This window comes from Enoplosus armatus, chromosome 19 (assembly GCF_043641665.1).
Source record: "Enoplosus armatus isolate fEnoArm2 chromosome 19, fEnoArm2.hap1, whole genome shotgun sequence".
Classification (NCBI taxonomy): Eukaryota; Metazoa; Chordata; class Actinopteri; order Centrarchiformes; family Enoplosidae; genus Enoplosus; species Enoplosus armatus.
This window is the reverse complement of record NC_092198.1, coordinates 1,906,922-1,928,746: the sequence shown is the minus strand read 5'-3', so window position 1 is coordinate 1,928,746 and position 21,825 is coordinate 1,906,922. Positions and strand designations below refer to the sequence as shown.

Genomic DNA, 21,825 nt, shown 5'->3' with positions numbered 1-21,825 from the left:
GAGGTGGGGTCACTGTCTGCAGGTATGAAGGCTGACGCTGACATCACCTGCCAGCAGCACCGAGTGAAGCCCAGCGAAGTGAGGAGTGCAAATGGAGCGTCTCCAGATGTGGGGGTTCTTCGGCCTCATCGTTCTCACCGCCGCCCAGAATATCACACACAGGTAAACACACACAGGTAACCACAGTCATCAGGACAGTTTAAGGGTCTATATGAGGTTTATTTCCAGTCAAAACTGAGGTATGTTTATTTTTACATGTCACCTAATGTCCAGTGTTAGCTTAGAATAATTTTAAATATATATTTATCAGCAAAACTGACAAGATATCACTCACATGTTGTTGAATTTAAACAAGTCATCACAGGTAAACAGTTTCAGTCAGATTTTTGTGTTAAATATGAACTAAAAGAGAAAGTAAATAATGCCTTTATCTGGTGACGTCGAGTCATTTTTGATGCTCAAGATTTTGTATTTTATCATTTGATTGAAAAAGCAACATAAATCACTTGTAATTTCACAGAGGTTTGGCTCAGTTACACTGTATTTAGCACATACTTTAATCTTTAAGATTTAGAGTGGACTTTTGTGTGCCTAGTCAGTCTTGATAATCCATGGAACTCACTCTAAATTAAAGATCTATTTTTGAGTATTTAACCTGACTTGTTCCTCGTGCTGGTTTGGTTCCTCAGCCCTGACCCTCAGCCCTCCTACCTGCTGCTGGCTCCCAGATCCCTCCGTCCTGGAGTCCCAACATCAGTGTTAGTCAGCATCCTGACCACCTCGCCGGTCTCTGTGTCAGCTCACATTGTTCATGGCAACCAGACCGTGGCCTCACACTCTGCAACAGTTGACGGAGGTGAAATCTTTTGTGTATCATCAACAAAACACCGTCCTCTGATTTTAATGACTTGCATTGTAATTAAACAACATTACTGTCAAATTCTGTTTTTAAAGGTTCAACCAAGCTGCTGACTGTGCCAGCTGTAAGTATGATATATCATTTCATATCATATATCAAGTTTTTAGCCTGCTGGTGGTGTCGGTCCACCTCTTTGGTCCAGAGTGACATTTCGTCCAGACGTTCGTGTTCTTACTTTAACTTACTTTAACTTTAGTGATCCCTTAACGTGTCATGTAGCGCCATCACCAGGTCAAAGTTTTACTTTGTCCAGTACTTTGGTTTATGACCAAATACCTGCAGAACTGATGACATTCCCATCAGCCTTTGTGTTTAATGCTAATTAGCAAATGTTAGCATGCTAAACTAAGATGGTGAACATGGTCAACATTACACCTGCTAAACATCAGCATCTTAGCATGGTCATTGTGTGTGTTAGCATGTTGATGCTCTTAGTCGCATGACAATTCATAAATATAATTATTGTCAAGGATCCTTTAAATTAGCTTGACCCAAAGATATTTACTGAGGCAGATATTTTACAGTCTCCTGCACTTGTGACAGGCTCTCAAAGAGGATTTGAGTTTTTTCTAAATGAAACCAGAACATATGCTGATTTTCTGTTTTCAAAGCAGAGAGGAGAGGCTTTCCCTTGAAGTGTAAACTGATACGATCCAGTGAAATTCAGACAGATGTTGAGCTGATCCAAAGTTAAAGCCTCTTATCTGGACCACAGACACCTGAGAAGCTTTTCACTCAGGTTGGAGCAGCTTCAGACAGATTTTAAGAAAGGTCAATCAGGTTTTAGGCATCTTGGATTTCCATTATTATATAATATAAGAAATATCCGTTGGTGTATTAGTCTCCAGAGGATTTGGATTTTTAGAATATAAACATTTCTCAGTTAAACTTCGGCTCAATGTCGTTCCCCTGCAGACCCACGAGAGCGAGTCCAGCTACTGGCACCCTTACAGCCTGGAGGTCAAAGGTCACGTGGATGGCGTCCAGGTTTTCTCCAACTCAACACAGCTTCACTTCGACCCCAAAGGCCTCTCCACCTTCATTCAGACAGACAAACCGAACTACCGGCCCGGGCAGATGGTCAAGATCAGAGCAGTGTCCGTTCACCCCGACGGGAAACCCTTCGTGAGCCCGGTGGACGTTATCGTCAGAGTGAGTCTGACAGTATCAATATACAGTATAACATCAGGCATCATTTATCATCATCATTTAAAAACATAGCTTACAGCTGGCATTTTAAAACATTTAATGTTTGGGTGAAGTACTCCTTTAAGGATATATCAAGCATACTGCTGACCTCTGGTGGTGATCAGCAGGAACATCAAAAACACTGATAGAACTTCCTCCTAACTGATCCAGGATCCGAGGGGAAACCTGCTCAGACAGTGGCCGGCTGTAGACGGTGTCCTCGGGGTTGTGTCCAAAGAGTTTCAGCTGTCTGAAAACCCACCTCTGGGTGAATGGACCATCATCACCACAGTCGGTGTAAGTCCGCTACATCTCACCCTGCCCACCAAGTATATATAGGACTATATGCATACTGTAAACTCGTTCTTGCCTCATTGCCAGATTCTTTGACTTAATTTGAAAGGATTTTAATTCCTTGTTAAACTGAAGTGTTTGAAAACAAATAACATGCTGAATTATAGTGAAGAAGGAGCTCATCCAAGGAAAGCAGGTGGTTTATTCTGTACCTGAGCTGCAGACTTGAGACTTGAGTTTATGGGTACAGAACATATACTTAAGTAATGCTTTACTAATGCATGATGCATGCGTCATGGATGAAACATGGAGAGGGTTAATCTTGTGTCTGTTTTACAGGGCGTTTCAAGTGAGAAGCATTTCAACGTGGCTTATTACGGTACGTACGTTTTCTCTGACATACATGTACACTGAACACCACCAACACCATCACTTTATGTCCGTATGTTATTATATCAGCGTGTTTTGCACCACACAGTGTATTATTCAATCAGCCCTTCAATCCATTCATTGTTTGGTTTCAGTGCTGCCAAAGTTTGAGGTCGTGATAGAAGCTCCGGATGTTATTTATCATGAAGACACTCTGTGGGGCTCCGTCACAGCAAAGTAAGAACATTTGTTTCATTCAGTGCAGCTTCAATACCTTTATTGACATATTTGTATTAAAAATCTTCCTAATAATCTCTTTTCATCCTCAGGTACATGTACGGCAAGCCTGTTCAGGGACACATGAATGTGACGTTCCTCCATCACTTTCATGGTATTGAGGAGGCTTATGATGAAGATAGACAGGTGGGTCGTTTTATTTAAAGCTCCTAACTCTGATCTGATTACACCAAAATGTATATTAGCATTTGAGGATTTACTATTTGACCCATTTTATATCAGTATAAATAAAATACTTTGGGGTCTTTGGACTGTTGGTCAGACAAAATAAGAATTTTGAACACATCACATTAACATCTTACCGACCAATCGATCAACTAGCAGATACTTTATAATCAACAGATGAACTGATAATGAATCAATACCCTTAATGACCTCCCTGTTGCTTTGGTTTAGATTGACGGCACCACAGACTTCATGTTTGACGTTCCCGACTACTACCCAATGAACAAAAGAGCTCTAGAAATGATCTTCTATGACGGATACATGGATGATGAGTTTCTAACGATTGTGGTTCATGTGACTGAACGCCTCACAGGTAATTAGACGATTTATGAGTTTTAGAACTCATAAATCATCGTAATTCACACCATGAGTCAGCAAAGACAGCGTTTCTTCTGGGAACAAAGTGAATATTTTACAGGTTGATTCCAGTACATTTTAGATTCAGTATATTTCAATTTGACGACTTTTAGGCCAGCTAATTCATTCATTCAAATAAAAGATTCAGTAATTACCAACCACAATGTCATCCCTGCCAGTGTGGACATATGTCCACATATTTAAACGTTTAAATTTCACAGCAAAATCAATTCATTCCAGTGGAATCGCCGCAATTAGTGGATTCACTCCCAGCTGAAGTTAAACTTTGGTGCGCCATTGACCAATAGCAGGCCGTCTTGACAATGCTGACTCTTGAGGAAACAGAGAGTGGAGGAAGATATCGCATTTAACGAGTACAATCTGCTCCACAGGTCAATGGTTTACGCACAGTTATGGGACAAGAGTCAATGGTACAAATACAATTTTTGAACAAACGGTGTGAACTTATTGTCCTGTTAGCTCAAAAAGCTTTTTCCCCCTCTTCAATAAAACTCTTTATTGAATGAAATGATGTAAGGGTGGAGTAAACGGCTCAGTACTAAGAAAAGAGAAGCTCAGGGAGACTAATGCGACTGACTAACGCCAGTATGTCCTGGCTGGCTAGCGTGTTAGCTTTAAGCTACACAGGCTCCGTAAGAGTATTCACTACGTCACCAAGCTTCTCCTTCATGTTGGGAAATGTCATTTACAAAGATATAATTGAACAGTTAAATGAATAAATAAAATGTAAATAGATAAATAAAATATTCAAAATAAGTGTGAGTGCTTCTCATATTTCAGGTCTCACATATAACAGTACGGCGAAGGTGTCTTTGGCAAAGCACAGATATAAAATTTCCTTTGATGGCTATCCCCAAATATTAAGGCCCTCTCTGAACTTCACTGCCAGGGTAAGGAAAATCTTTTTTATAGTTTCAATATTTTTTGTTTAGAATGTTTTTTAATTGTTTAATTTGTTTTCAAAATGGGAATTTTGATGAATGTGAACCCTCTTCTATAAATAACCAAACACTTTTGCACATTGTTCTGTATTGCTACATGAAAGATTCAATTTAAAAAGCATATTATCAATAGTTTTCTTGATTTCATAGCTGAAAATATCGACGTACGACAATCAGCCGCTGTCACCAGAGGATCAGCTAAAGACCGTTCAAGTGTCAGTGATGCAACGAAAGCAAAGTCCATGGAGTTGGAAGATGGACAGCGTTGAAGAAATGGTGCCTCGTGGATCGAACATGTCACATCCCCATCCAGAGAACACGCCTCCTAAAGAAATGGAGTTTCCCGTCCCTGCAGACGGAGTCATACCCCTCTACATCCAGCTCATGAACGAAACCGAAACACTCACAGTTGATGTAAGATGATCTTTTTATCGCCTTGAAACTTGCCCTTCATCATGACTGCATACTCAGCCTAACCATGTATTGAGTGTGTACAACATTCACTGTAAAAATGACAAATGAAAAAGGCTTTTTCACTGTGATTTATTTTTGATGGACACTGTTGAGTGTGCAATGCAATGCTAAAACAGAAACAGAGGAAGAACTCACAGCAATTGTAAATTAATAAATTTCATTTACCTAGCCCTATTTTGTGTGGAATTTTAACACAATGCTTTTTTTAACCTGGATTAATTGAAATGGAAAGCGGTGTATCATCTGCATAGAAGGTAGACAAAAAGCCATGTTTACATATTTCCAGAGCCAATTGTGGCTGATTAAAGCATTTTTTTTGATTGATGGGGGTCAGTTGTATAAAACCTCAACCATTTCCAGTCCAAATGTGCAATATACAGCTGCTTTAAAAGTTCTCAGTGTGGAGTTTTTGACCACTAGTAGCACTATGGAGCTGTTTTTCTATGGTTGGTCCCTGTTTGATATTGTTATTGTTATTGTGTTAGAGATTTATGGTAAATATTAAAGGACCCTAACCTGACCTAGGTGGGTAGTCAGAAACACACAGATGTCAGCTGCAGATACCTAAAGGATGTGCTGCAAGATTATTTAGCACCAGCACAGAAAACTAAAGTCTCGTTCACATATTTATCTATTTATTTTATTTTCAGGCGTCTTTTGAGGACAGCCACAACACTCTACAACTCTATAGAAGCTACACATCCCCCAGTCACTCCTACCTGCAGATTCAGAAACCCTCCAGACCTCCAGAGGTAAATATGGGGAACTTAGTACAAGGTTACATCCGTGTCACATGTTTCTGTTTGGTAGCATTGTGGAAACACTGTTGGTTGAAAACAGGATGTACATTTACTTCAATGAGGTGCTTAGACTGAAGTGATGCACTGTGCTGTATACCCTTAGCACACATAAAATAATAATTAAACATGTTTTATCACAATCTTCTCTCCCTTCAGGTCGGTTCGCCCCTCCTGCTGCACATTGAGAGGAATTTTCCAATGACAGAGATTCACTACATGGTGAAGAAGATGCTTCATTTATTTAATATATTGAATTGAAATGATTTACATTTCATTCAACCTTCCAAGGCATTCACTTAGACTGACTTACATTAAGTGCAACTGTAGAAACTTGTCTAAAATGTGTCTGCCCCCTAGTGGCCAAAGAATAAATCACTGCAGCTTTAACATTTTAAAAGACTTAAGGCCTCATGTCAGTTTTCTGTGTGTGAAGGTGAAGTCCAGAGGTCAGGTGGTTTCTGCTGGAAAAACCTCTGGTGATCTGACTCTGGTCCCAGAAATCACCTGGGCTCCACTGGCCTGCATCATCGTCTACTGTGTGCATCCCAACGGAGAGATCGTCAACGATGTGACGCAGCTGCCCATCACCCAAACTTTACAAAACCAGGTGATTTATTGTTTCAGTGGTTCTACATGTCTAGGTTGTTGTTGTGTGGTGTCATGTGGTATAATGTGGTTATGGTTCTGTGTGATGTTTGTGAATGTGATGATGGGATGTGGCGGACCGGCTTGTGATTGGCAGGTGTCTCTGAGCTGGAGCAGCACCATGAGGAGGCCCGCCGACGAGGTCACACTGAGGGTCTCGGCGGCAGAGCCCGGCTCTCTGGTCGGGATCCTGGTGGTCGACAAGGCGACGCAGGGGGCGGGATCACACAATGACATCACCAAGGAGACGGTGAGGACAACACCTGAGTCACTGCTTGTTCACATCCCGAGCTTTACTGTGTGATTGTATTCTGACTCCAAAATACATCCGATACACAAGTCTATGACTAAATCAATCATTAATCATGACAGTTTGAACATAAAGGTCTTAGTCTTGAATCTTAGTTTCAAACCAGTGCTTTACTAAATCAGGTGGCACCATTAAAACTTAATAAATGTCTTAGCTCGTAAAGACTCTCGTAACGTGTAAATTGGTTGCAGGATTGGCACAGGATCTGGTACAGACATTCATGGTCCCCACAGGACGAATTGTGAGGGCTTTTGGGAATCCCCTGACTTTTTCACAATGTGTCCAATACCTTGGTTTACAGCCAAATATCTGTAAACTAAAATACGACATACAGACAGTTGATTGTCATATAACGTGCATTGTCATCTGCAACAGTTGACTCTGAGATCTGTGAATACCAGAAGCTTCCATAACTCCCCAGGGTCCTCTCCGGTTTAATATTTTCACTAGCAGTTTTCCAGCTAAAGGTCCACCACCTTTACATATATATTTTCCAGGTATAAGACCCCCTGCAGGTTATTCTATGAAACCCAATCTGCCGCCCCCCACCCCAGTTTCACTTCAGTGTGAACTGAGGCCCCATGAACTGATCGGTCAAACAGGTTTTAAACAATAAGTGCTCTTTTTGTGGCCCTGTCTGTTTTTTTTTTGTCTTTGTGTGCTGCAACAATAGCAGCTCTGAGGATGTTGGTGTTGCTTTCACAGGTGCTGAAGGAGATGAGGGAGTATGGCGTTTCCATGGCCGACGCCTACTCTGACATGTTGAGAATGGGAGATCCATACTCAGTCTTCAAGGTTAGACTCCCCAGAGACACATCACATCTGTTTGTTCTATCACTAGAGTATTGTGTAAACTTCCTGTTTACTCAGAAGGGATCCATCAGAAACATTTCACCATCTAATGCACCTTTAAACTGTCCTCTGCAGGTTGACAGGGGCTTACATCTATATAGGCTAACCTACATTGGCTGACCCAACTGGCCTAAGTGTTAATGGAGGCAAAGTGTTACTTAGTTCAGACCTGTCAGTCTTTTATGATCTTTCCAGCCAAATGTGGAGTGAAATGTGTATTTTTCATGTCTTTGAGCAGACTTGTGATCTCGTGGCGTTGACTGATGCCAGTTTAAACATGATGGAACATCCGCTGAAGCCTGTATTTCGTAAGTTTTAAAAATCAAAGTTAGTCAAAAGTTTGCCTTTCACTGTCACTTGTTTGACTATTGCGACTATGCAGTGCTAATAAAACTGACACTTGTCCTCTAAACAGCAGGGGAGGGAATACATCCCCTCTTCCAGACTGACGGTCCACATATGGAGCCACAACAGGAGCCACGAGAGCGCCGGAACTTCCCAGAGACCTGGATATGGATGGATACCAACACAGGGTGAAGCTTCACAAACATGCAACTGTAGAAAAACAGAATGTCATGTTGGCCCCTTTTTAATAATATTTCATGACTTGTGTTTTCTGTTTAGTTGTAGTTAAAAGTGAAAGACATGAACTTCTGACCACTTTGTTTTAAAAGTTAACTATGACACAAACTTCGCTGTATGCTGGTGGAGACGAACAATCAAGCAACCGCGCTCCTGAACCTACCTTCTTTTAGTTTAATCTATTTTTACTTTAATTACAGTAGATGAGTGAGAGACTGCAAACTGCATCTGTATGCAGATGATTCCACTGTTTATTCCAATACTTTTATAGCTCAACAAGCAAACAATGAGGATTTATTTAAACAACAACAGCATCTGCAGTAATAATATCTAAAACTGGCATTATACAGGGAACTACAGGGAACTGTAGACATTACATCCACGTCAGTGGCTCCACATTGCACTAAGGGTAAGAACTACAAAGAAACTTAAAGATAAATACAATAAATGAAGCTATACAACACGCAGTCTGCAGCTAATCTCATGACACTTGGCCAGTTGTGGAGATAAAAGCCGAATGTGCGGCGCTTTTTCTTGGTCACCTTTTTATTTGCATTGTTTTATGTTCTTTTCTAGTGATTCAGACTCAGCACAGATAACTCTGACTGTACCGGACAGCATCACAACCTGGACAGCCACCGCCTTCGTCATATCCGAGAACCTGGGACTGGGCATCGTGGAGAGGCCTGCAGAGGTATTTACATCACTTCAAAAAGCACTTAAAGCACCTTTTTAACCCCTGACGTTTTGTACTCCACAATAGCAAATGTAAGAATTGGTATTAGCATTTCAGTTATTGTATATTGTCCTGTTGGTGGGACAGTATAAAGTTTCCATGTGATCTTCATGCAGCTCACAGTGTTCCAGGATTTCTTCCTGTCCTTGAATCTGCCGGCCTACGTCATCCGAGGAGAGGAGCTGCTGCTGGAGGTCATTCTGTTCAACTACCTCCCGCAGGACCAGGAGGTCAGTCTGCTTCTCCTCACACAGCCTGCAAACCACGCTGCATCTCGACTGTTTACTGCTTCGGCCTTCTTGGTCTCTCCAGGTCTCTGCTGTCTCAAAGGTCAACGCTGTCAAGATGATTTGCTCTTGATCAACAACACAAATTTTCATGCACACATTTTAGTCTGCCTCTGTGCGCAAATCTACTGATGTTTCATTGAAATGAACTGATTTTTCTCTGAAATTTAGCATTTAGAGCATTTAGACATCTAAACTTTCCGGGGATGTTGAGCTTCTGTCCTCTTTTGACTCTGTTGCTGAAGTGTAACCAGGTTTAACAATTTCTATATTTGTATTTTTTGGGTTATGAAATACACAAAAAGTTGAACTGCAGCAGGTCTTTAGTCGCTGGCAAAGACCTGCTGCAAAAAGTGTCTTAAATGATGTGATGTAGGTCACTTTGAACAAACGATGTTGTTGATGTTGGTCCACTCAGACTACAAGATATATCTGCTTTAAATCTGTGTGATATATGTCACCGCGCACCAACAGTAGAATACAGCAGGTGTTGGATTACGAGCGACTGTTTGTGGAGTGAATGTGGTTCACAGGGTTAGTGGGGTTGTTTTAGGCGTCAGGTTTCTATAATCTAATGTGGCATCAGTTGTTTTAACATCTCATACAACTCTGCTGTCACCTCTGATAAAGACATGACCCAGGCTTTCTTTAATCTTTAAATCCTTCAACACAAAAAAGCTTCAAAAGAGAGCTCAGTGAGCCCTTAGAGAGCTGTTGTTCTAAGAATGTGTGTTTTAATTTGATATTTGGTTACAACAACATGCTTCTTTTGTTTCCTCCCACACTCTTTGTATCGTCAGACGTCTGTTTAATGTGATCTGGGTGGACTCTTTCTGCCTTTGTCGTCAGGTCATGGTGATTGTTGCACAGAGTGAGACCTTTGAGTTTGTCTTCCGGGACAATGAGGAGCTGTCCATGCCCAGTGTTCGCCAGGTGTCTGTTGGGAGTCAGAGCGGAGCGTCCGTCCTCATTCCCATCAGGCCGCTGGTCCTCGGAGAGATCCCCGTCTCTGTGAAAGCCGTGTCGTCTGTGGCTTCCGACTTCGTCCGCAGGACGCTGCTCGTGAAGGTGAGGAAGTCACACAGGGAGGTTTTCACGATGGAGGAGCTCCAAAATTAGACGACATTTGGTGGTATAACAATAAAAAGCAGAGTAATGTGTTGTTGATTTTTGTTTTTATTTAAGTTTGCTTCTTGTCCCTTCTCACTGTCCCATAACAACATGCAAGGAGGCGTTCAGGTGTTCATTTTGCTTGAGAAAAACGGGGCTATTCATGTGTTGATTGACAGCAAGATATATAGGAATCACTTCATTTGCAAGCCTCATTTAAATAATGGGTGAAATGCTGGCATTGCACAGGGACTGATCAATGTATGGGAAGGTAGTATTTGCCAAAATTACAGCACCACGCCTACAGTACTTTTACAGGATGATGTATGTTTTGTTATCATTTATAGCAAACCTATACCTACTCATAACCCGTCACAGGTCTCATACTGGACAGTATGTCGATGATTTTAGAGTGCTGACGAGGCTAAACTCTCCAGTAATTCACAAGAAAAATGCTCTGTTTCCAAGTTGTTAATCATATAGTGGGAGCTCCAGACTGGGAACCACTGGATCAGTGATTCATATGAGCAGAAGCCCTTTCAATCCCAGGTTTATTTATTTATTAGTTTATTTGTTAGCAACAATGCAAAGAAAATTGTAACAGGTTACAATAACATGACACAGATGTGTTGCATATAGGATTTCTATTCAGGGCCCCTGTCCCTGGTTGGGCTTCTCTGCTTAAAAAGGTCATTAAATGTTGTCATTATAAAGAGTACATTAATTAGATGAAGCACATTGTAAGTCGTTTTTAACTGAAAGTGAAAGAACTAGTGAAGTGAAAAGTCAGAGGTCCAGCATCTTGTTTATCTGTCAAACTGCTGCAGCTCCAAAACAAACACAAAGTGTTCCAGGCAGGAAACTCCTCCAGTGTAACCGACCTTCATCTGCTGCTCCGCTGTAACCCAAGAAATCTTGATCTGCAGCTCTGCCTTTCCCAGAAATATTACTCACCGGGTCTGTTTGTGTGCCCGTTGATTCCGCAGGCCGAAGGACTCGAGCAGTCGTTCTCCGCCTCGCTGCTGTTTGAGGTTTCTCCCTCGCAGTCGAGCCTTTCCAGACGCATCACGTTCACCTTCCCGGCAGATGTTGTGGAGGGCAGCGAGACAGCTTCAGTGACGGCTGTCGGTATGTAAACACGCCGAGGAAGAACCTTGAGTCACGACCTGCCGGGAAACAAACACAGATTCAGGCTCAGAGCACCTGAGGTCTCGGCTGAGTTCTGTAAAACAGCAGAACTACAGAGTGCCGTCGATCCCTAACTAACATGAGGATTTACTTTATGAGCACAACACATAATATAAGTTTATATTCCCACTGGGTCATTAGACTACTGGTACCTGGGACAACTTTTACAGCATGACTTTAATCTGTGTTTTGGCCAGATAACAGTGACAAACAAATACATGTTTTTCACGCCATGAAGCAGCACAGTGGTGCTTTGAGCTGAAGGCTAACGTCAGCATGCTAACATGCAGATGTTTAGCTGGTATAATGTTCACCATAATAGCGTGTTAGCATGCTAACACAAATTTAATGGCAATCCTTCCATTGGTTGTTTCACTCACAACCAAAAATGTCAAAAATGAAGTCAAAGTCTGTCGGACTCGTCCTCTGTTGAGATGTTTCCGTCTGAGATTACATAGAGGTCCATAGAGTCATGGCTAAAAATATCCAATAAATAAAAGTATATAGAATAAATAAAAACCAGTGAAAACCTGAGACTAGCTTGTGTACTAAATATTACAATCAAAGGTGCTCAATTTTTACGTTACTTAGATTAAATTAATGAAATTAAAGGTAGCATGAGTGTTTAGAAATAAGGGATTTTTAGATCAAGTTAGCTTTAATGGCACATTTCAGTATTTTAGAAAGTAAACAATTAAAGAATATATATTATTTGTCTTTTTACACAATCTCATAAAATTTTAATTAATGTATTCTCCTGTGTTAATAACTCCTGTGGAAACAAGGTGCAGACGTTCAACATGAAACACACATGTAGACTTGACCTGACAAACACGCCAAGGTCTTTTCTAATGACACAAAAATGACTGAGCGAGGTGTCAGTTTTCAGTTTTTACCAGTTTCCACCAAAAATAAACAGATTTTTTTTAAAGAAGCTGATCAGTTTGAATGTCCTGATGCATCAGAAAGTGATTTCTCTTGCAGCAGTAAGACACTCACTCTCACTACAGCTCAGAAAACGCTTGTGGTCATTTCTAGAAAAGAGAAAGTAGAACAAGTGAGCAGCTGATTAAACACCAGAGTCCTTTATAGAGTGACTCACCAGGCTGAACAGAAGTGTTTCGCTGCCCTCTCTGGGTGAATGTTCCCCTCTGACCAAACCCAGCGTCACCAATGGGCGTGGTCAGCAGCACCTTGTTACACCCAACAGTGATGTAACAGTGTACTGACACACCCTGGAGTACACTTCTACAGTAAAAAAAATGATTTTTGTTATTCAGATTATTCATTTTTGAAAAGTAAAGCCAAAAATAATGCAGCTGTGTGGCCCAAAAACAGACGCAGCTCTTAAACTAATAATATACTAATAATATCAATAACTCAAAAAAACAAAACAAACATTGACTTTCAAAAGAAATGCAACTCTTGTGGGAACAGAAACAGCCTAAAGACATCAACAGTCTGACAAGATCTTTATTTGCACAAATGAGACTGTGCAAAGATACGAGGGCTCACTGACTCCGCCCACTGAGGTTTAATGGGATTATTTCTGCCTCCGGAGCATCTCGGCCAAATCCAAATATTTATATCGGTAATCTGCTGCGACAGTGAAACGTCTTTCCATCCACAGCTCCTCCACCCAGCCTGATGTGATGTGATGTGATCATTAGTTTGGCAACATTACTCGTCTCCCATTACTCATCATGTCTTATTTGTCTGGTCTCCTTGGTGATGAAGGTGACATCCTCGGCCCGTCCATCAGCGGCCTGGACTCTCTGATCCAGATGCCTTACGGTTGCGGGGAACAGAACATGATCAACTTTGCCCCGAACATCTACGTTCTCCAATATCTGAGCGCTACGGGACAGGCGGACCAGGACGCCACCGACAGAGCCACAGCCTACATGATGAGGGGTAAACCACGGACGGATACTTAACTTATGTCCTGCATTCACAATTCTACTTGTACGTCAAGAAAATTACTCATTAGGCAAAATGCCTCTATCAGGGTGTTAAATGTAATCGATCTTTCTGACATTAGCACCCCCTAGTGGTAGTGTCCAAAAAGACTCAAGCAGCGCACACACAGTCAATTCAATGTGAACATATCAGTAGTTTTTAAAAAAGTAGTTTTTTGTTTTGTATAACCAGATCTCACCTTTAAACATGTTTTTTTTCTGACAATAATGACACCTTTTCTTCATGATTTGTCTTTTGTTTAAGGAGTTTCTATACAAATGTGTGTATTTCCACTCAAAAACAAGACAGAATATCACAGGACTATCATCAAAAACACGATGCTTGGTTCCACAAAACAGTAAAATAATCAGATTTTTCGTTAAAGAATTCTTTTTCTGGGTTTTCCTTTTCATGTCTATGATTTGGATTTGACTTCCTTGTCCGTGTTAAACATATTTGTGTCCCAGAAGACGACCTGACAGCTGTATAATTTCTGGTGTCCTTCTCACCAGGTTATGAGCGAGAGCTGTCCTATCAGAGAGCAGACGGCTCCTTTAGTGCCTTCGGAGACCAGGACTCATCTGGAAGCACCTGGTACGTTATAAAGTAGTAAATACATGCAGCTTAAAATGTGGACAGAAAACCTCATAACGAAAGAAACTCCGTCTCTGCAGGCTCTCCGCGTTCGTGCTGAGGTGTTTCCTGCAGGCGCGGCCGTTCATCAGCATCGACGTCCACGTGTTGCACGCAGCAGCGGCCTGGTTAGGAGCCCAGCAGGGGGCTGATGGGAGATTCGAGGAACCCGGCCGGGTCATCCACACCGAGCTCCAAGGAGGCCTGGACGGCCCTGTGTCCCTCACAGCCTACGTCCTCATCGCGCTGGTGGAAGACAATGATATACGGGTGAGAGTCAACATTATTCTGTTTACTGTAGCACTTCTCATACAGGTGACTGACAGCTGATATTGAGGCAGTACAAATACAAACAACACAACAATTTGAGGCTAATGCACACAGGAAATAGAAATGTAGTAAAACCAATAAATATCTAAAATCTAAAATATCATCAGTAAACATGAGATGTGTCTTTCTATAGCCACTAATTCATATTCATGTTTAATAATCATAAAACAAGTATCACAGTGGAGACAGGGGCCAATTTGTTCACCCAGAATGCACTGCAGCTAAAGGACAGATCGGGTTTTGCATAAACAGTGACGTCCATGTTTCTCTGCAGAAGACAGATAGTTAGTTTTGCACTCTCCAACCACATGTACAAAAAAGAAAGACCAATTGTTTGACTTGATTTTGGCTCTTAATTCAGTGGATATCTGTTTTCCCCACAGGGATCAATAAAGTTTGATTAATGAGTGGTCTGCAAAAACATGAAGAGTGAAAGCTGGACACGCTAATATGGCTACAGATGGGATTTAAAAAACAAAACATCCTAACAAGACAAACATTTTCAGGTCCAAAGATGTTGCCTCATCACGCTGCGTCTTTATGATCTGATCTCATGAGCTGAAGTGCCTGTGCTGACGCGCTGCTGCCCTGTTCCCTGTCTGTCAGGCTCAGTATGGGAACCAGGTGTCTGCAGCCCTGATGTTCCTGGAGACCCGTCTGGCCCTCGGCGTCTCCAGTAACTACAGCCTCAGCCTGCTCACCTACGCCCTGACTCTGGCCGGCAGCTCCAGCGCTAACATGGCACTCAGCGAGCTGATTGGACGAGCTGAGATGAGAGGTGCGATGACAACTGTGTGTGTGTGTGTGTGTGTGTGTGTGTGTGTGTGTGTGGGGGGGGGGGGGGTGGAGAACCCCAAAGAGATTTCTGCATAGTTTGGAAAAACTCAATTATACTCAAATTCATCATCTTGCTCCCTTGGTTTCACAGTCGCTAAGCCCCGCCCCCCTTAGTTACTGTTGCTAAGCCTCTCAAGCACATATAAAGTTTTCAGTAATAATGGTGGCAGGTTTACCAACAAAATTCATTGTAATTTTTGAAACAATGAGTAGACAAAAGCAGCTTCTTATTTCTAACCAATGATCAGTGTTCTTTCTGAAACGACAACTGTCATTAGCACATATTTATCAGCTATAACTAGCTAGCTAATTAAGCTAACGTGAATTGTAATGTTACCAACTGACAAGTCATAAAATGAGAACCCTATAAAAGGGTCTGAAAGATTCATTTGAGGGCTACAAACATGATGTCACGCTAAAAGACTGAGGCTAAAGCTAACAGGACCCGGGCATCATCCTCATCAGCTAATTAAAGCTAAAATCAGACTGTTATTTTTTGTTCTGTTTGGATACTTAGCTTTCATACTTTAACGTTACAAGAAGAAAGTCTTTTAGGATGAAAACCAACACATGAATTTGGCGAACGTGACACTATTTTCAGTGAGCTAACAAGCTAGAATTGTTGGAGTGCAAACCCCAAATGCAACAAAGAGCAGGACCTAGCTACTAAAGTTAGCCTCTCCAAAAACTAATGTAGTTAGTTAATGATGTGCTTTCTGGCCTCGGGCGTTACGTAGTAAGCTAGCTAGCCAGACAAGCTAACTTAGCATGAAGACAACATTGGCAGGTCTTCTTTGAGTCTAAGGCACTCGGGACCATTGAAGACACGGTCTGTACTAGTTTTTAAATATGTGAAAGCCACAGTTCTCTTTTATAATATACCAAACAAATCATGTTTTCTAATGATGCCTGTATCTCCTCTGACTCTCCTCTGTGAGTAGATGGGGTGCCGATGTGGTCTTCCCCAGGCGGCGGCGTGACGTGGTCCTGGCAGCCTCGCTCTGCAGACATTGAGATGGCGTCCTACCTGCTGCTCTCTCAACACAAACAGGGTCAAATCGCTGAGGGTCTCAGCCTCATGAAGTGGCTCAGCCAACAGCGAAACCACAAGGGAGGATTCGGAAGCACTCAGGTTAGATGCTGAGACTCGAAGACAGAGACAGAAATAAACCAATATGGTCTAGTTATGGTCGAGTTAAGGCGTGCAGTGATCCTGTTGCTTTTAGCGTGGCCAGTTTTACGAATTTTCGGTTAGTAGGTGGTAATGGATTGATTGCCCAACGGGCCACAGAGTTCATCTCAACTGATTAAAGTAAAGTTTATTTTGACTCAGTCCCACATACACGGTCCTGTTGGCCGAAACACTCACTGGAGCACCAAATGTAGATTAATCCGCGGCTGAAAATAGTCCCCAACAAATGCACTATTTCCTCCTATTTGAATAACGTTTGTTAAAAAGTAATGTGACCAGCTCTTTTAGGAAATGACTGAGCCTTTTTAAAGAATTAAACTATATATTTGTGAGCTGTTTTTAAAGATTTACGTCTTCAGTATGAACCGGTGGGCCACAGACAGGTTAGGGAGGTATTGAGTTTTAATTTTTTCATGGGATTTCTTTCGTGTATACATGGCGCATCCTTGTGAGCGTGTTATTAGAACACGCGATACAAACATGAAGACAAAAAACTAATTTTCAGCAGAAATCTGTGGTTTGTGTCACATCAGAGGGAGGCTGTGGCTGTCTGGGCATGCGGTGACTAAAGGACGATTAACCCCTCAGCACGCATGGACACACGAGTGTACAAACATGCATGACAGATGCTACAAGGAAACAAAAGAGATCTAAATACTGTCTCAGTGGCTCCAAATAAAGCGCTGCATGGTCTTTCTCAGGCTTCGTCTGCCAAAAAATTACTGTATTTGTCTACAAAAACAGATGCACACATGAGCACACTCACAACACGTTCTGTAAACAGGAAATCAGCTGTGAATATCAAAGCTGGAGTCCATCAGCGACTGAACTGTAACAGAATATTTTGGAGACAGATTCACAGATATGGATCTGGTTTCCTCTCTCAGGACACAGTCGTGGCTCTGCAGGCCTTGTCCACGTTCGCAGCTCTTGGCGATTCTCACGACTTTGACCTCACCGTCAGGGTGAACACTGGCGCTTCAGCCGCTGTCGCCTCCTTCCACATCCACCAGGACAACTACCTGCTTCACCAGAGCCAGCAGGTACACCAAACACACACGTCACATATCAGCAACAAAAGGTGAGAGATCATCTGGCAGTCGTGATTCAGCATCTGCACATGATCAACAACCAATGAGAGCTCAGGTCACAGAGAGGTGAGGCAGATGTGTTAATGAGATGAAACATCTTCAGTCCCAATGTCAAAGAACAGTCTGATTCTACGTGTGATCAGCGGACTTGTTGGGTTGTCCTGACTGCAGTTGAACAGTAGTCCGGAGGCTGAGATCAGTCTCATCTTGTTTCAGATTGAACCAGAGGAGGAGCTGAACCTCCAGGTGACCGCAGAGGGTCGTGGACTCGCCCTGTTTCAGGTACCACGACAGAAATGCTCAGACTATTATGGGAACTGCTGTTGGCTACAATACAGTACATCACTACTACAGCCATGTGTTGTGTTCTGGGCAGCTCAGAAACTCTCCTGTAGTCTGATTTTCCTTCTCCTGCAAATCCACCGCTTCTTCTTCCTCAGCTGAACGTGTTTTACAACGTCAGGGGCGAGCAGATGATGAGGAGGAGGCGAGACGCCGGCGAACACGAGGCCTTTCATCTGTACATCGAGCTGTTTGACACAGAATTAAACTCAGCGCATCTGTACATCTGCAGCAGGTGAGCAGGTTGACTCTCTGTTCACATCACGTCAGCATGAAGCTACGTCACAGTCAACGGCATGTGTGTGACGCCTGTCAACGTTCACCACGCCTGTTTACAAACAATAAAACATAACCAGTAAAGACGAGAGTCAACAAGATAAACAGCAGAAACACCAGATGTGAAGATGTGAGAACAGCATGACGAGGAAACACAGTGAAACATTTCAACATAAACTTACATACTTACAAAACATAAAGTCTGCCGATATATTTGTGCAAAACGTTTTAAATTTGTAATCATAAATTTAAAAAAAGATCCTTTATCTAAATTTAATATTCATATTATATATTTATTCTTTATTAATATTGATTAATTGTATTGTATTTAGCAATCAATTAAATATTAAGTAAAATACATTTAAAAAATGCAAATAAAAAATAAAGCATATAAATGAAAAGAATTACAAAATTTAAAAATATATTTTATTATTATTTGTTAAAGTTTGTATATTGCAGTTTTTACGTATATACATATGATACTAATAACTTTTTATCTTATTGAATAACTTGACGTAAAATGACGTAATCATTACTAAAAATTGTTACACAAATGAAGTTTGTTATGAAGTAGTTTTGTATCTTATTACTTTATCTTCAGACTGGACTGCGTAGTTTTCTAACGTTCTTGTCGTCGCTGTGTCGCCCTCTGCAGTCTGTCGGAGGGTCTCGGTCTGAATGCGACGGGCATGGCCATCATGGAGGTGGGTCTGCTGAGCGGCTTCAGCCTGCAGCCCGACGGCGTCCACACCGACGGGGTGGTAAAGAAAGTGGAGACGCAGCCGGGGAAAGTCGTCCTGTACCTGGACTCTGTAAGCTTCACTGAAACATGCCGCATCATGTGTCTGACTGTCTGACGTGAAAGACTAAAAGGTCAAATGTAAAACGTGTTTCCAGGTGACGACGGAGGAGATGTGTCTCCTGATTCCTCTGGTCACGGAGTTCAAGGTCGCCAAAGTCCAGGAAGCAGCTGTTGTCATCTATGATTATTATGAACCAAGTAAGAACCAAATTTAATCATTTTATCATTTTCATCTGTACTTGTGATACTATTGCCACTCGTTTTCTGTAGTGAGAGTATTTATGTTGCTAGGCTAAATGTAGCTCAGCAGAACTCAGATCAGAAACACAACAATTACAGACAAATTTAAACTTGTCTGAAACTCCAAGCGCCCCACTAACACCAGTTAACAGCTATAGTAGCCCCATCTGTGACTCTCACGTAAGCCTCAAGGGAAAAGTCAAAACATTATTTTTTGCCTGTTAAAAGCAACACAGACTGATGACATGTTCATATTTTACATATAGTGGCTTTAAAATGACAGAAACACAAAAAAACATATAAAAAAGGACAAACAATCTAATAGAAACCAAATTTAAATGTATGCTGAACCTTTGACCTCTGACCTTTGACCCACCCGTCCAGGACGGAGGACGGTGAGGACGTATACATCAGACTGGAGGAGCGACATGTCCTCATGCTTCTTCTGCGGTGAGGACTGCAGTCAGTGCAGCTCAAACGACCACCACGGCATCAACGCTGCGTCCCACCGCAGCCAAAACCTCCTGCTGACCGGTTTACCTCCTGCCCTGCTCCTCCTCCTCCTCACCACCTTTGGCATGTAAATGAGCTCCAACAAATGCTTTGTAGATGAATACATTTAAACTGTGACTGACATGATTGATTTTTTTTAAGAATGCATTGGTTATAGTCACACGGAAACATCGTGTTAATGGTGTTTTACGTCGGTAAACTGACTTGTTTACATTCTGGCTGTCACAGTTTGTTGGTACTGCAGTCTGAGGTCGATGGTTCAGAAACAAAAGTTAGTTTAGTGCCTCAGAAAAACGACTAAACAGTAATGAGCAGATTGGTTTCTCAGAGTGGTGGAAAAGGATATTTTAAATGTTTTAAATGAAATTTAAATGACTAGTGTGGCCTCTCATAGTGCTAAACCCACTGAGAATCAACACCATCTCCGCAGCTCTACCGAGCCTTTTAGCCTTTTTTAGCTCATAGTTTTGGATTTATGGTACATTTATTGTTTCGGTTCAGTCTCAGCGCTCTCATCAATCTCTTTTCCAGAAACAGTTTTCAGCAAACAAGCTCTGATAAACCCTCTGTAATAATATGAGTGTGTTGTTTGCATTTAATTCTATAAAAGTAGAATTATTCCCTGCGCATGTGAACACAGCCATAATAATATCACAATGTTGAACTAAATGTTTTGTTGTTGAATCATGTTCTGTGTCATGTCTGTAAATTAAATTTGGAATTTCTTCTTTTAATTAAATGTCTTTTCTTCCAATGAATCATAGAAACATTTATTAATGATACATTTCTCCTACGTTAATAATCTTTTATACAAAACAAATGTGATCCGCCGGTTTCACCGTTTACCCTGCCGGCCACCTTACATTGATTTAAAGATGTTAATGTTTAAAATCGGACTTTGTTTTTAAGTTTTTAAGTTAATGTATAAGGAAGGGATGTCTATAGTTACAGGACATTATTGTAAGTAAATGCAATGTGGATTGCTTCCGAAATTTAAATGTGACAATGAGATTTTTATTTCCAGGATGAACATTTTACACATTACTGGATTCTTTATATGTTAATAGCAAACATGGTGGAGCTACTTCTTATCACTATGACTCGAGTGGCATCACCTGAGGACATTTATCAGACTTCACACAGCTGAAGGCTTTATACTACTTCACATATGCAGTAGTACTCCACAACATCTGGAAACACACACTGGTGTGTAAAATCAGTGGAGTTACAGTAGCGGGGAAGTGGTAACCGTCACAGCTGATGTGATGAAATTGCTGCTTTTCTGAGGAGCTGATGCACAGTGACACCTGGAAATCGGACAATATCGTATCCCGCCGGTGTATGTTGCTCTTAAGGCTTAAGGCAAACTACTTTTTTGGTTATTTGCTGGTTTTGTTGTTGTTTTAGCCTCTTACAGTCAGCTGTGACGGTTGCCACTTGCCTGCTCCAACTTAGCTCCACTGAGCTAAAATCTGAGGTTCCTGAGATATTCTGCTCGTAAACAAACAAACATGGAAACAGGACTGAAAACTTGTGAGACATATATTTCATCTTGTAACCCACTTCAAGTCTTTCTGTGACCCCCGGAGGGGTCCCGACCCCCAGGTGGAGAACCAGCTGTGACAGTAACAGTCTCTTAGCCCTCATCAGAATAACGACAGAGTTTAAAACATCACTAAACAATCAGTGTGAAAGATTTACTCTGTGGACATTAACCTCTGAGTCGCTCTAATCAGACTGTGACCGTGACAAAATGAAACACAAGCAGGAGCATGAGCAGCACTCGAAGCCCATAAATCTGCATAATAAAGCAGGTATGCTGCCTAATGGTACAGCAGCACAATAAATCCCTGCGACAATCAAAGTGATGGAGGCATAAACATTAACGACACAGCGCCATAACTTGAAAGATCCTGCCGTGATGGACAGCTTGAACTTTCCAGTCGAGAGAACGAGCCCAGAATATTTGACCCACATGTGGACGTGAGAAGCAGGTGGGATCGATACCGCCGGCG

At 41.7% G+C, this 21,825-nt stretch overlaps 1 protein-coding gene across 1 annotated transcript; it reads left to right on the top strand.

The window, feature by feature from the left end:
• The first annotated feature begins 91 nt into the window (after positions 1–91).
• cd109 (CD109 molecule) lies at positions 92–19,881 on the top strand. Its single transcript, XM_070926288.1, has 33 exons — positions 92–162; positions 690–856; positions 955–983; positions 1,835–2,071; positions 2,279–2,404; positions 2,741–2,780; positions 2,926–3,007; positions 3,100–3,193; positions 3,464–3,605; positions 4,451–4,560; positions 4,762–5,025; positions 5,736–5,837; positions 6,042–6,104; positions 6,319–6,492; positions 6,628–6,780; positions 7,546–7,635; positions 7,931–8,000; positions 8,111–8,225; positions 8,851–8,968; positions 9,127–9,240; positions 10,147–10,365; positions 11,394–11,535; positions 13,333–13,509; positions 14,067–14,148; positions 14,229–14,457; positions 15,124–15,295; positions 16,296–16,486; positions 17,434–17,589; positions 17,854–17,919; positions 18,078–18,214; positions 18,911–19,067; positions 19,153–19,255; positions 19,682–19,881. The coding sequence occupies exons 1-33, from the start codon at positions 92–94 to the stop codon at positions 19,879–19,881; spliced, it is 4,392 nt and encodes a 1,463-aa protein (XP_070782389.1).
• Positions 19,882–21,825: the final 1,944 nt, after the last annotated feature.